The sequence below is a fragment of the Anneissia japonica genome, unplaced genomic scaffold (genome assembly GCF_011630105.1).
Source record: "Anneissia japonica isolate Jap-2015-1 unplaced genomic scaffold, ASM1163010v1 scaffold287864_len1152817_cov193, whole genome shotgun sequence".
NCBI classification, from domain to species: Eukaryota; Metazoa; Echinodermata; class Crinoidea; order Comatulida; family Comatulidae; genus Anneissia; species Anneissia japonica.
In genome coordinates, this window is record NW_022710960.1 from 63,433 (window position 1) to 79,184 (window position 15,752).

The 15,752-nt window shown below is 34.0% G+C and overlaps 1 protein-coding gene across 1 annotated transcript in view; it reads left to right on the forward strand.

Annotated features, from left to right (window-relative positions):
• Positions 1–5,738, forward strand: part of LOC117107182 — a 26,772-nt gene extending 21,034 nt beyond the window's left edge. Inside the window, exon 2 of the mRNA XM_033248779.1 lies at positions 4,735–5,738. Within this exon, the coding sequence (XP_033104670.1) occupies positions 4,735–4,992 (258 nt within the window). The 3' untranslated portion in view covers positions 4,993–5,738. The remainder of the gene's footprint in view (positions 1–4,734) is intronic.
• Positions 5,739–15,752: the final 10,014 nt, after the last annotated feature.

Sequence of the window (15,752 nt, forward strand, 5' to 3'; positions counted from 1 at the left end):
CTCCATCTTGTAGGTAACAATTCATCAAAACTAATACCTACAAGATGGAGTCTGTTTTATATATATCCAAAGATGCGTATCACTAAGTGTTGATGGATAGATATTTGAACAGGTTATTTAAGTGTACATATACTATTTGCAATAATAAATTAAATTAAATGTATCGAATAAATGAAATTTAAATTGTTTGACACGGGTCATGCTGAGTCGTGTCCGATACCATAAATAGTACTAAATGTATCCAACCTTTAACATTTAGCGCACCACCCTTTAAATTTTGTGGGTAACATTTTATGAAATTCCACTACTCTTTGAGTGGATATAGTAATTTTCGTAGTGTTTATGTATTGAAGTGCCATTTTCCGGCATCTAAAAGTCTCAAATTGCCATTTTCGTGCATCTATAAAGTCTCAAATGGTTAAAATTTACTCATCTGCGCCCCAAAACCATTGTGGGGCTCAGGTAGATATCGTAAGTTTTGTACTAATCAGGTGCTATTTTTGGAAATCTATACGAGTCTCAAACTTTTTTACCTGAGCCACAACCATGGTGGGGCTCAGTTGGATATGGTAGTTTTTAGAACTGTAAATATTTAAATGTCATTTTCGGATACCTATTTAATTAATGCGGATTTTTTTACTCAATTCGTCCGAAATAAAAAGAAGTAAATGGCAATTTAAGTTCCATTTCCAGGCACCCAGAGGTATAAAATGCTAAAATTTTCGCGTCACCGCCAACCACAATGGCGCTGACGTGGTGTGGACTCTCATTTCATCAGCACCCAACACTCCTTCCTTAAATTCTGGATACGCCACTGTTGCCGAAAACAATAGTTAAGCCAAATATATTTTCATTGGTTTTGTTGTTCATGTGAATTTCTGATAGGTTATTACTTTAAAACAATGCTATAAACACACAGTGTAAATGCCAACATAGACACAAGTAAGACTGAGCTGAGAGACTCCGAATTAGTAGCGTAACGTTTGTCATGCACTGTATTATGCGCTATAGAAATGGAAGACCATAATGTAATGGGACCTCTCTGATAGGGCCTGCAGTACAATCAGTGTAAAAGTGTAAGATATAGGCTAGTGTGGATTTAAACAATGTCCTAATGATAATGTTCAAAATAAGTAAATAAATAAAACATTATATTTTTATTTCTCACCCTGACCATCGCCTGGGGAACTGACGGGGAATGTCTGGATCCGCGCCTGCGTGCAAGCATAAATTAAATGAGCGTATCATCGTAAGTGGATTTCCCGTAAAAACGAAACGGCACTGGTTTGGTCTACAGGAGCTCATGCTTCGTATAGGTCATAGGTTAACACAATACCTATATTATTAAATACATTAATTATAATAAGAAACTTAAATGAATCTTTTTACTAGTTCTAAATTACGTTCAAAAATTAATTAATTTCCATAAATTATTTTGAATCATTTTAATCATTATTGTTATTTTTTATACAGTTATTTTTATTTTTGAATTATAGAGGATTTAACATGAAACGATTTGTTTCCGTATTATTGGTTATTATAACGCATTTTTCGAGAAAAGCTACATATTCAGCGCACACTCACGCATCTGACTTTGTATATTTACGCACATACATTTAATACAAACTCGTAAAATATAATATATGATAATATATAATGAGCCATATCATTATTATATAATTGTCAGTACAATTCTGAGCCACTCCGGATCTTTTTGCTTTTCTTCTTTCTCCCTGTATCTTTTATTTTATAAAAAAAATGTTAACACTACATTATATTTGCCCTAGTATTATGCCCGGACGAGGGGGCCGATTTCCCCCAACGAGAGCAAAGTGGGTGTAGTCGAACGTCGCTTAATTTTTTTCTACAGTGGACCGGGGGGGGGGGAGTGAAGCCCTTCTTTCTAAAGTGGTCCAGGGGGTGAAGTCCCCGAAAATTTTGACAATTTAGGGGTTTCAAAGGCTTATTTAATCGATTTTAAAGTCTACTAATATGAAAATACATATAATTTTTTTTTTCTCACCGACGAGTTGTGGTTTTCCACCCCGTTCTTCCCTCGTGCCACGCCTGTACCAAACCCAGAACCATTTCGATTTAAATCGTACGGCAAATCCACTCAAAATGCAAATTTATCGGCGCTTCGGAGAGATGTGCACCCTACACCAGAGCTCTGCCCCTACACCCCCAGGGATTCCTAGATGGCCCAGGTCCCGTGGCCTAAGGTTCTCACCTTGCTCGCTAAAACGCACTTAACCCTTCACATCAAAAATCCTGCCTACTGGCTTGAATTTCCAATGGCGAATGTTAGTTGGTTTGATTTTTTTCCCCACAAAGTGGCGAATGTGTGGCGAATGTTAAATTACTGCAATTTGTATGTTAATTTTTTTTTTCGAATTGACGAATAAGTTTAATGATGAATTGCTAATTAACCAATCGTTATTATGGTCATATATTTTATACACAGTGTACAGGCAATGTACTATAATCAAATAGAAATTTAGGCAATTTCATATAAAAGAAGGTATGCTAATAAAAATTACTATTTCCAAACATCTTTAAATGCGTTCTCAAAATGCACTTTTCCACATTCGCCACTACGCTATATAAGGGACGAAATGTGGTATGACATTTCTTGGAAATGATCAATTCAGGCGATTGCAGATTGATCCATATGAACAAAAAGCTATGTTATAATGTAGGCCTACAGGTGTAATGGACATAAACGTCATTTCATCAGGTCCCTAATAACACCAAAATGCCAATGGAAACATAAATAGACTCTTCACGAATTATGAGTTTCAGATATCCTACGACAGATATACCCTGTCAGTTGAATGAAAAAATAGGAATTAAATATAATAAGAGCTTTATTCGCCAAATTTTACATTTACTGATATTTTTTTGTTCTGCTCTTTGAGAGAAATAATTACATGTGTTCATAATATAATTTATATTGAACAATGCATTAAGTTACTTGACCAATAGCTTGTATGTTTAGGTATACAGTAAGGGTTGACAAAAAATCAATGTTACAGTCGACGTTACAATAACTTTTCATTAATATTTAACATACCAATTAGACAGCAATGTGCATGATTGTCTGCAGTTATAGTAGGTAAATTGCATGATTGCCTGCAGTTGGCAAATAATAATTATGCTTGATTACTCGGAGAAAATTACCGATGTTTTAAAAGATTAATCTAATTATGTTTTTAGTTTTATTATTATGTTTGTATTATCATTCTAATTTATAACGATAAGAAGGCATTTTATTGAGCAGTGTTAAATCATCAGAAAGGGCTACATCTGGGCAACTATCTAAAAGCAGTTAGGCGTTAAGAGAGGTGTTAAAAGATACGCCCATATCCGGTCCAATTTCCAAAAGTAGCTAAGCGTACTATATTTGACGTCATAAACTGTTGACGACATATACTGTTGATATACCCACATACATTATAATTCTCTGAAAATATAAGCATTCTGACCTTTAATTCTTGATTGGCTATAAATAATAAAGAATGTTACTACATTAACGTAATACGTGCTCACTGCATTGTGTACTCCGATTAGCATTGTTTAAGTCTTGATCTTTTCTGGGATCAGGTGCCTCCTAACCTGAACCAAACAACACTAGCTAGCGAGGTGAAACAGAGAATTTGCTACCAGCTGCAGTTGGTAATTTGTGTGTTAACACAAGTTTACCGAACTTACCTCGATTTACCTACGACCCTTACGGCGTCCAATTTTTTCTAATCTTGGTTGAAAGTTATAATTTGGTATCTCGATTTTTGAAACTTGTAATTTTTATTGTACTCTTTTAAGACAAAATAACTGAAATGAAATTAAATCCAGTAGGTCAAACAATTATCGTTAGGCCCTATGTACATTAAAAACTTTACGTGTTATTGATATTGAAAACTAACTGAATTTTAATCCATATTTCATTTAATTATTTTCTCAGTTGAATAGTAATTTGAATGAATTTTTGTCTTTGTAAGGGAGAAATTGAAAACCAAACTTTCACTTTCTTCTGAAATGTAAACTATATTAATAGGAAACAAATAATAGTTGTAGTTTCCTACGCAATATAAGGTCTATCAATGAGCTGTCGTAATCCAGATCCATAATTAGGAAGTTATGCATCTATCTACACCTTGTACGCAAGAACAGAGCTTAGATTTAATGGCTTTTTACAACTCACAGTTAATTGTTCAGAATGTTACAATGTTAAGTTGTATATACAATGGGTCAATGACCTCAATTTTCATGAAATAAAAAAAAAGTATAAACCAAGATTTACTTTACGCGAAAGCCAATTTAAACATAGCATAATTACATTGACGTCAAGTAAATAATTGGAACACATAATAGAAAAATAAGCAAAACAGAAAGAAACTGTTATTCATAGATCATAGACAATGTGGCTACGTTGGTCAAGTGACAAGATACAATGTCTATTCTTTACAACATGAACGTACAGGAAGAAGGATCTCAGATTTGTTTCTGTTTAATATATATGCAATGGGCCGTTCCGAAATGTCATCAAATTAATAACTGACAGATGAAAACAGGGTTTGGCATACGTGCATGTCACATATTACATAAGCTGTCCTTTTGTGTGACTAAAAATAATTTAACAATTTAACGGGTGGGGATTATTGGAACGGTCTATTGAAGTATAATATCGTCATAAATTATAATACTAACGTTTGTGTTCTTTTGTTTTCTGTGCAGAACCCAGAAGGTCGTGAGGTAGTATCTAACGAATTGGGAGAAATAATGAAAATGCGAATCCTCAATATTCTACAAAAGATGGCAACAGATAATTCAGAGGTAATGGTTGATGACCAAACTGAAGACATAGCCCAGCAGTTGTTCGCAGATGAACCCGTGATGGTTAGAAAGTCATCACCAAGTAGTACATGTATACTTGACTTCTGGAAGGGAAGGGGAAAAAACTGCAGACAAGGACGTAGTGCACCTAGGCTATAGAGTGGTGTTTTAGCATTACACCTATTAGAAAAGAAATGCACAAGTTATTTTGAACTTTACCTAACATTCTCTCAAAGTGTGATCTTAAGCACTAACTGGATGCCTTGTCATAAACTCTACCGTTCTGGCACCAGTTGCCTGTTACATGACTGGTGTGGTTTCTGATGTATTATAGCACCTTTAGCACAAGAAGAGAAACAAAATTATATTCTACATGAAATCTTCTTAATTATCATTATTATTATTATTTTTATTATTATTATGTAAAGTAATTGATTCCAGTTTGAATCCAGGCGGTATTTAAGCTAACGTCTAAGTACATCTTAAGGTACCAGTGCGTTTCAACCTTACTGATGATACATGGTCCAGCGCACCTCGATTTGCAAATAACGACGTTCGCTTTCTGTCATACTTACCTTCAATTTCTCGAAAGTAATCAGAAAAACAGGATCAATTTTGTTAAAAAATGAATATGTCCCTAGAGTTTTATTCAGATAAAAGCAAATTTTATTAACGTATACATGTGTTTCTGAGTCATAATACAGAGAACTCGTAAGATAATTTTGTTAAAGAGATTGCTATAAACATGTAGGTTTATATTACACAAATGAGGTTAAAATAGCTACATTTCTTTAAGAAACAGATACATTTTTAAAGATTAATTAGAAATGAACCAATTTACACCTTGTTATATTTTGGAATGATCATGTAAATAAACGATATTGTGTTTGCGTTTAACTGTGAAAGCTTACTGTTGAAATGATTTCGTACAGTTTATACAACGGATGATTCGAAAGGCGAGTGAACTAATTGATTTAGATTCTGGAATATATTTTGCTTTAGATATATTTTTACACTTTTACAAATGAATCGTGATTTGGCTAATGTTCATATAGATGGAAGAATGCATTATCATTTTAAATAGTTTGCTCTTCTTTTATGAGATTCTCGATTCATTATAACAATTCCTCATTTCATTGAAGGTTAAGGCTATTTTGCCAGTATTGGCGATACATACTGGTTTGCAAGTTTTCCACAATTTATTCCGTCTCGAGTATGTCTCTTTAGTTCCCACCAGAATGCATACGGTACATTCCAAACTTAATTTGGGAACATTTAAATTAAAAGTGCGATGTTAAAAATAAAGTAAATAGAATAAATATTAAACATCATATTAAAAGAAAATATATCTTCTTTTAAAATAAATCAAAAACAGTTTAAATAGTTTTAATTAATTAATTTTTCTTGTTACAGAACGAATGATATATACTAATGGTTATTTATGATAAATCTGAAATATAGATATGGCTGTTTCAGCTTGATGTATTTATATATATATATATTTTTTTGGTATACTTGTTTGCAAGAATGCCAATAAGACAAAAATAACTAACACATTTAATTTAAACTATTATTTAAACTATTATACCTATTAACTTGTTATTTTTTAACAAGATATCAAATAAGAAATATATGTTTTGAAAAGTCTAATCGTTGAAACTAATAAATCTTATAAGAGAGAGCGTATGACTTGGTGGTAATAGAGATGTTATCTCTTTCAATAATTTCTTTAAATTGTAAAATATGCTCGAGCTCAGTGCACCTTTAAAGTAAGGAAACCCGGTCAATTAAAAATTATTATTCAATAACTATTATTCTATAGTTTCTGGCGTAGCATACCATTACAGTATAGAAGCACAGTTATTGAATATTCATTTGAAATTAACCATTATTCCGCAAATACGAATAACGATTGGCCAATAACGACAACAATGGACCTATGAGATTGTATTATTCTTCAAGGAGATTACGTTGCTTCTATAACTAGGTTATGTTTTCAACTGCTACGATTCAGCATGATGACTATTGACGGAAACTGTCTCCGTTGATAAATTATGTATCCAAGTTACTGCTACCAAGATTACAGGTTTAATATATTTCACTACTTAGTATGGTCTACGAATTTTAAAGTTTCAGTAAAGTTAAAATTAGTGTTACATCAGCAATACACTTGTTTGATGACACGCAAATATGATATATAGGCCTAACAAGATAATTTGAGATTTCAAAACCTCTACTCGCCCTGTTGCGCCATATCTATTTACTGAAAAAAAAATAATGGCATTTATGTAGGCCTACATTGTAACCTTTTTCCAAATAATGAAAAATCCTTAAAAAATTCAAAAACTCACATTAATAATTCCGATCCCTATACTATTTTTCTTTCATATTTATTATTAGACCTAATTTGACACACCCCCTACTCTGGCCCGGGGTCGATCAGCTAGAGTAGGATCGGCCTAGCATCAGGTTTCGTGTGGTAAGCCCATCAATCGACGAGCGAGTTTGCACGCCGGCCGGACCATTTCCAGTTCCCCGACCAGAATTTGACACACCTCCTAATTCGGCCCCCGGTTCCGCTCGAGTCAGATCGACCTAGCAAACGAGGCCTCTATCATATAAACATTCTAAAATCTGCACCGTACTTCCAATCTGCACCAAATTTATGTTACACCGAGATTTATGTAACATTGACAATTAATGTGTGAAAATTGGAAATAAATCGGTTTAGTAGTTTTTAATTACGTGCCCGGAAAGACACACAACACACACAGACACACGCCCAGACACGTGATATTGCAATACCCTTCACCTCTCCTTCTGAGAGGCGAGGGTAAAATGTATTTTCATTTCAAATCACAATTATGACACTTAATAATTTCTTCTGGACATATTCATTATTTTATTCACAGCCAATTAACCAACTCCGCTCCCCGTATGCGTTTGCCGAGGCGACGCCATTGGCTGATTGTCGATGACAAAGTGAACGGATCGTCATTAAAAACCATTCGTTGCGCGCGCGCGTCGTGGCGTTGCGTTCTCTATAGAACCACGTGGGCCGACTACCGTCGATCGCAGTGAGTGCCTGGCTTTATGTAGATTGCAGTTCCCTACCAGAAGACTTCATTGGGGTCGTGACAAAGTGCGAGCCAGCGAGTCATGCGAGTCATGCGAGCCATGCGAGCCATACATTTTTAATATTTTTTTGTATCTCTGTAATTTTTTTTTATTAACACGTACTATTGTATTTATTTTTTTTAATTTATTATTACATAAACAGCTAATTACTTTAGTAAATTTCTAGGGGAATATTCCACTGCGGTAGTAATGGTATCATTGAAGCATTGTGATTGGCTATATATTCATGTTGCAGGAGGAGGAGGATGACGTTGACGGTATGCAGGTTTTGCCTTCGCTGGTGAAGTACATTAATATATATATATATATATATTACATTAATAATAATATTAAAAAAATAATATGGATGCAGCAAAAAATGTCTTTCGGATCCGTAAAATTGACAATGACAATATTTTAATATAAATTATGATGTTCTAATGACCTTCTCATCGAATAGCCTAATACTAAAATCAAACCATTTCCTTCAAAAAACCAATTCCTTCAAAAGTGACTTAAATCAACCTGGCCCGATCATATCCCTGGCTGAGACTAATATTAGGAGTCGCAAAAAGGCCTCGCCAACCTCGAAACCAACAGGAACATGAGAGGGCGACCGACGAAGAGGGGGGTTTGAATTCTGAAGTACGAATCGTACCCACCTGCATGTTAAATCACCTGAACTATTTTTATTTGTTTTTATAAAGATTGCTCATTTTCTAACAACGTACATAGTAGCTAATACCTGTCTCTTATACACATCTAGATGTGTATAAGAGACAGATATATATATATATTACATTAATAATAATATTAAAAAAATAATATGGATGCAGCAAAAAATGTCTTTCGGATCCGTAAAATTGACAATGACAATATTTTAATATAAATTATGATGTTCATATGACCTTCTCATCGAATAGCCTAATACTAAAATCAAACCATTTCCTTCAAAAAACCAATTCCTTCAAAAGTGGCTTAAATCAACCTGGCCCGATCATATCCCTGGCTGAGACTAATATTAGGAGTCGCAAAAAGGCCTCGCCAACCTAGAAACCAACAGGAACATGAGAGGGCGACCGACGAAGAGGGGGGTTTGAATTCTGAAATACGAATCGTACCCACCTGCATGTTAAATCACGTTCGATAACAATTGATGTTATTGTTCTTATACTTATCATGATAGATTAATAAATAAATAATAAATGAAAAGAATACTAAAATAGTATGGGTTATTCTATACTTTTGAGGATTACCATAACCACAACCGGCCACGGAGAGGGTGGCAGGGGGAAGATTCCCGGGGCCGAAGCTTACCAGGGGCCCATAGAAAATGCAGGTAGCATTTTGTTTTCCATATTTTAAAAAAATATATTAATTACTATCATGGGGCCTTAATAATGGCGGCTCTGACCACTGAACTACTGTACAGGCTCCCTAAAAATTTGCCACACATAGCTCCATCATCCTCTCCCATCATTTCACCACACCCTGAATGCATTGATTGTTATAATTTGATTATAACAATTAATAATAATAATAATTTGATTGCCAATCATACCTTTGTTTTTATATTATTTGGCATTTACAGTCAGATAATTAAGAAAAAATTATATAATATACAATAAATTATAATATACCAAGCACCCAGGGGCATTATTGTTCAGGTGGCTTTTGAGGAGCCAGTGTTTACTGGTAGATGTAGTCCACATTGATGTTAAAAAGTGTTTTTGTATGGCTTATAAATCCATATATATATGGATTACCATAACCACAACCGCCCACCGAGAGGTTGGGCAGGGGGAAGATTCCCGGGGCCGAAGCTTACACGGGGCCCATAGAAAATGCAGGTAGCATTTTGTTTTCCATATTTAAAAAAAATATATTAATTACTATCATGGGGCCTTAATAATGGCGGCTCTGACCACTGAACTACTGTACAGGCTCCCTAAAAATTTGCCACACATAGCTCCATCATCCTCTCCCATCATTTCACCACACCCTGAATGCATTGATTGTTATAGTTTGATTATAACAATTAATAATAATAATAATTTGATTGTCAATCATACCTTTGTTTTTATATTATTTGGCATTTACAGTCAGATAATTAAGAAAAAATTATATAATATACAATAAATTATAATATACCAAGCACCCAGGGGCATTATTGTTCAGGTGGTTTTTGAGGAGCCAGTGTTTACTGGTAAATGTAGTCCACATTGATGTTAAAAAGTGTTTTTGTATGGCTTATAAATCCTTAATTAGCAGTTAATTTAATTCTAATAGGGTAAAACATTGATAATTAATTCAATGTTGAAAATGATGTTGCTTTCATTTCATCCGTCCATAGTTGTTAGAGACAAGAAAAATTAAACGCCCTAAGTGCTTATTCCTAATGGCATTTATTTTTGGAAGGGGGGGGGGGTTATTCGGGGTATTTGAGGGGCGTTTGTTCAATTCAGGGCATTTATTTGAAGAAATACTTTTATTTCTTCAATTATTAATTGTTATTTAAAACATGATGGATCACAGACAAGATGTTAGCCCATAAATTAATTTTAATTAGTCTTTTATGCATTTTAAATTATGACGTTTTAATCTTTTAATTGTGTTTGGTTTCATGTTTTTTAATTGTGTTTGCTAGTTATGTTTATTTTGTGTAAATTAAATAAGGTCCTCCGTCCATGCATGGGGCGAATGGGCAGTGTGATTGAAACGAATATTACATAGCCTATTACATAGTCATAGTCAAACTAATATGTTAAAAGCAGTTATTATCATTATTGTAATTATTTTATAAATTGTTTTTTAGCGTAGACTTTTGTGTGCCTCGCAAGACTCGCACTGTTGGTACACGTCCCACAAGAATTACATTCATGGCTCGCATGAATTGCATGCCTCGCTGGATGACCCACTGACTCGCTGGCTCGCACTTTGGCAACCCTCACTTCATTGACTACATTGTCAGTGTTTTCATTAAAATCGTGGCATTGCGTAGATTTCTACTACGCAATCGAGAAGACTTCCCAATTTAACAGGCAAATCAGCGTCTTCGGAAGCTCTGTCTGCAATAGCTTGTATCAATTTACTGACATCCGGTTTAACCTCGTCAGGAACTTTCTGGTGCCTCCAACAATGCTACAGCTTCAATCCACACTGAACTATTTTTATTTGTTTTTATAAAGATTGCTCATTTTCTAACAACGTACATAGTAGCTAATACAGTATAGGCCTACACAAATTTGCATCCATAGCTAGGCCTACCATTTAACTACAGTACCTTGAACAGAATTTGGAAAGTTGGGAATAAAGTAAGCGTCATCATAATGTCAACTGAAGGTTAGCCGCAATACGGTGATTAATGTGATAACATAATCGAACCAGGGGTGACTCCAGGATTTGGCCGAGGTCCCCGACGGGGGCCGACGCCCCCGACGAAGGGTCAGATTTCCCCGCCGAAAGCAAAGTGGGCGTGGTCGAGCTTCGATTAAAAGGCTTCGAAAGTGGTCAGGGACGCTGCCCCCCCCCCCGCTGCCCCCCGTCGGGTTTCCCTTTGAAAAATAGTTTGTGATACTGTGCTAACAAAACAAAGCTGAACAAAATTTGTCAAAGCCTAAATTACTTTGTATATACACATTGTTATTAGCTTTCTATCGAAAAGAAGATCTTGAAAATGATGTTCTCTATGTACCCAGCAATAATTTTTTGTCGCATCCTAGATTATTTAGATCACGTATCTGCGTGGATGAACGTACCGTACCGTTTAGCGGCGCGTTTTTGTTGACGGGTGTATAGTGTTGGTTATCAATCACAGACAGGCTGTGATTATAGTCTTATAGTATATTAAGAGTCTTATCTAATTGCATTGATTTGTATCTTTAAATAAGAGTATAACTATCTCATCAGCTTTATCATCATAATTATTATTATACCCAGCTAAAAGTTTGCTGCTGCTTTGTATTAACGTCATTTTCTGACATATCTAACAATATAACATTCATAACTGTAACTGCGGTGTTATATCAAAAATTCACTTTGGCCCTCCGACCGATTTTTATGCCCACCCCTGTTTTACAGTATGGGGCTTTGTTACAAAATTTTCTTTGTCCATGACGTGTTTTCAACATTCGCTCAATTTTGCACTAGAGGTATATGTAATTTTATAGATATAATAAATCAGTTTTAATAAATAAATTCCACATGCCTGTGGAGTTTGGCGCCGTGAGTATCTTCCCGGCGCCAATGACTTACACGTTAACCTTAATTAAATATCGTTGCAGATTTCACAATATCTCACTTTCACAATATCTCACCTTTTAATTTTCTCATTGTTCAGCTATCAGCGAGCAATAAAGGATAAGTGTGAAAGGAGTTATTATATGGACAACATCAGAAAGATTTAATTTCAAATTCAAGAATCAAATGATAATGCGTCCTTGTTTATGTTCTACGTATTCAACAGCGTCTCCTTTCACTTGAGTATACCTATAAAATATAGATATATTATTGTGATTAACTTTGAGATTGACATTTCAGATGTCTCGCATTTTGCTAGTTCCATCAAACGAAGTACTTGAGAGATAAGAGCAAGAATAATTATTCTCGGATATCAATATTGTCATTTATTTTAAAGATCAGAGATTTAGTCATATAATTTCCTTTTATTCAGCTCATCTATTTTTATAATGTCCCCTGATTTACAATTTTTGAATTTATTTTTATAGTTATAGAAGATTTGTAATCTAGTAATAACTAACAATAATACAGGAATATTATACTAAACGTATACATCACAGATAAGTATGGTTTGATTGGGAGTGGTTGGTAAAATGGGTAGTGAGTCGGCGGAGATGGGTTTTCGATTCCAATTAGATCATGTACTTATGTCCTTAATAAAGACTTTTCAATGTTTGTCATTGTCTATATTTTTTTCAATTTCTAAATAGATAATAAATAATGTTAGTCATGCTTTAAAGAAGTTAGTGGAAAAATAATACTAATAAGTCACAATGCTCCTCTTCTCTAAATATCAATCATATTGGCATAAGTAAAGTTAAGAGTCCGACTCGCCACTTCATCATGATCATCGTCGTCATCATCATCATCATCATCGGCGTCGTTGTTGTCGTCATTGTCATCAGCAGCAGCATCAGTAATGTCTTAAAGTTCATTTAATGTAATGAATATTTGAGTATAAATACGAGATAATTTCTTTAAGTTATTCTTAATAACATTCAATTAATACGTATTACGTGCATGTTTGATGAAAGCCGTCTTATATAATATACTTATACATCCGAACTTAAACCTAGATAATTAAAAAAAAAAGTAATAATTGGGAGTACCGCTATTCTACATAATGAATATATAATTGCTAGGAGTTTTCTTTTGTCATATGTATAAGGGGAAGGCGTTGCATCTGTGGCCCTAGGTTTAAAATCAAGAGGTCAGAGTTTCAGGTCTGAGGCTGGTTACTCGCTCATATCCTTGGTAAAAAGTATTTTACCTATACTGTTTCTCTCCACCCTGTGGTTAGAGTCCAGGCTGCTGCTTTGAATACTGCACAAGAACCTAGTAGTCTACATGTTGACCAAATGATCAAGGGAAATATTGTAGTGCACACTTAAAATAAAAAAAATATTGAATCTGCGCATTAGATATGTGAACATTATTAATATTATTTATGTAACAAAAAGTATTTATTTATTTATTCAATAATTCATTCATTAAAACAATTCAATACAACTGAATAAATACAATTTCATACGTTATCATTTGAACCTCATGACCTGCGTACAGTTATAGTTCAGAACAATACCTATCGAATCATTACATTTTAGAACACGTCAGTTCATAAGAGCATAAAGTTTTCACAAAATTATTACGAATAAGGCAATCAACTGTATTTGTCTGACTATTATTTTGATTATGTTTGATTCTTTCTAAATAGCAATTCATTTCAATCTGTAGAGACATTATACAGGTAATGCATCAAACAACACCAAAAAATCACCTGCGACATCCCCCTTGCTTGTTATTTTAAGACCAAATTATTGATGTCTACTTCCAGTCGGACCGTGTGCCAATCATAATCATACTGTTACTTGACAGCAGTCAGGATCTGTGCCGGAAACTATCTTGTGAATAGTTTATATTGATCAATTACAGACTACAGATACAACATAGTTGTAACCATGGTCGATATCACTAAGGGGGGCATACCTCTATGATATCACTCACCGTCCACTCTGATTCTTTCGAGAAGGAATATCATTTAGGAATCGTATTCGAGATCGTGTTGCAAATTATATTTTTAATACAGTAATTGGTTATGGAAAATTGAATAGCGCGATCTATTTTCTTGCGTACCGCTGTTCTTTATTAATGACCTTAAGTTTCCACCAATGGCTAAACAGTGGCTCTTTAGACAGGTTTAGATGGAGATTGGTGAATGATACCATAGACCTCCATAATATTATCAATTAGGATTACAGATAGCATATATTGACGAACTCAAGTGAACGAATCTAAACGTCATATACTGACCTACAGCCAGATTTCTAACAAAAAATACACGGAGGTAAACCGTACACAGATAACCAATCAAGTTTCCATTATGACTATAGACATTAAACGCAATAAAACAACTAATAGTAGTTGGTAGCAGACAGACATTTAGTCAAATGTTTATCGATTTTATTTCATTTTATCATGTTATCCTTCAACACTATAATTATTAGAACCTATACGAACATTATTAGAAAGTTCTAAAGTATTATACAAAGTACGATCAAACCAACGATGTTGGACTGAATGAATGATGAATGAATGAATGAATGTATGTATGTATGAATGAATGAATGAATGAATAAAGAAAAGAATGAATGAATGGATGAATTAATGAATGAACAGTCATGTGATTGATTAATTAATTGATTGAATGAATAAATAAATAAATAAATAAATAAAGAATTAATGAATGGATGAATGACGAACTAGATCATCGACTTTCTCATCCGCTACACATATGTAGGTCTTTCAAGTTCGTCTTTATTATTTAATCAATAAGACATTACAACACAAGAAATACTGTAATACGTAATCCAGATTCGCAATTATAATCATATTATTTTTTCCATTACTTTCACGCTACTTCTAAATTTGATTATTGCGAATAATTATTTGATAACCATGGTATCTTTATGGACTTAATGCACAATAGCCCATTACATGTACTCTTGTATCACTGTAACTAAAAGGATAATTATAATCGAGCCTAGTTTTATAGTATTATGCAAACGCACGGCCTACTAATGGATAAGCTGACAATACCGTATTATAATATGTAGAGAAACCGAAATTTAGAATGCACTTATGAGCATTGAAAAGAGAGAGAAAATATATATGGAACAAAGAGTCCAATTTTAGCTTTATTTGACTGATTCTGTGTTTTGATTTTTGTTTATTTATTACTATTTTTTAATTATTCTTTTACCTTTTAATGTTTGTTTTGTGATAATGGGTTCCTTGAACAGCGCCTTTAATAAGCACTCAATCTGTATTCTCATCTTCTATATAGGCTGTTACATCTACGATATCATGATAACAGAATTGGGAGCGCTGCATGTTTGGTGTGCTGCGAGACTTTGAAATGATTTCCCAACTGAGCCTGAAGGTATTGCCAGATCAATCTCTTCAAACAATCACTAGTTTGCCTAACCTGCTCTTCTTTCAATTAATCTTTGGTTTATTGATATGTGTTTGTTGTTTGTGCTGTAGCTCCTGCTTATTATCGTTGA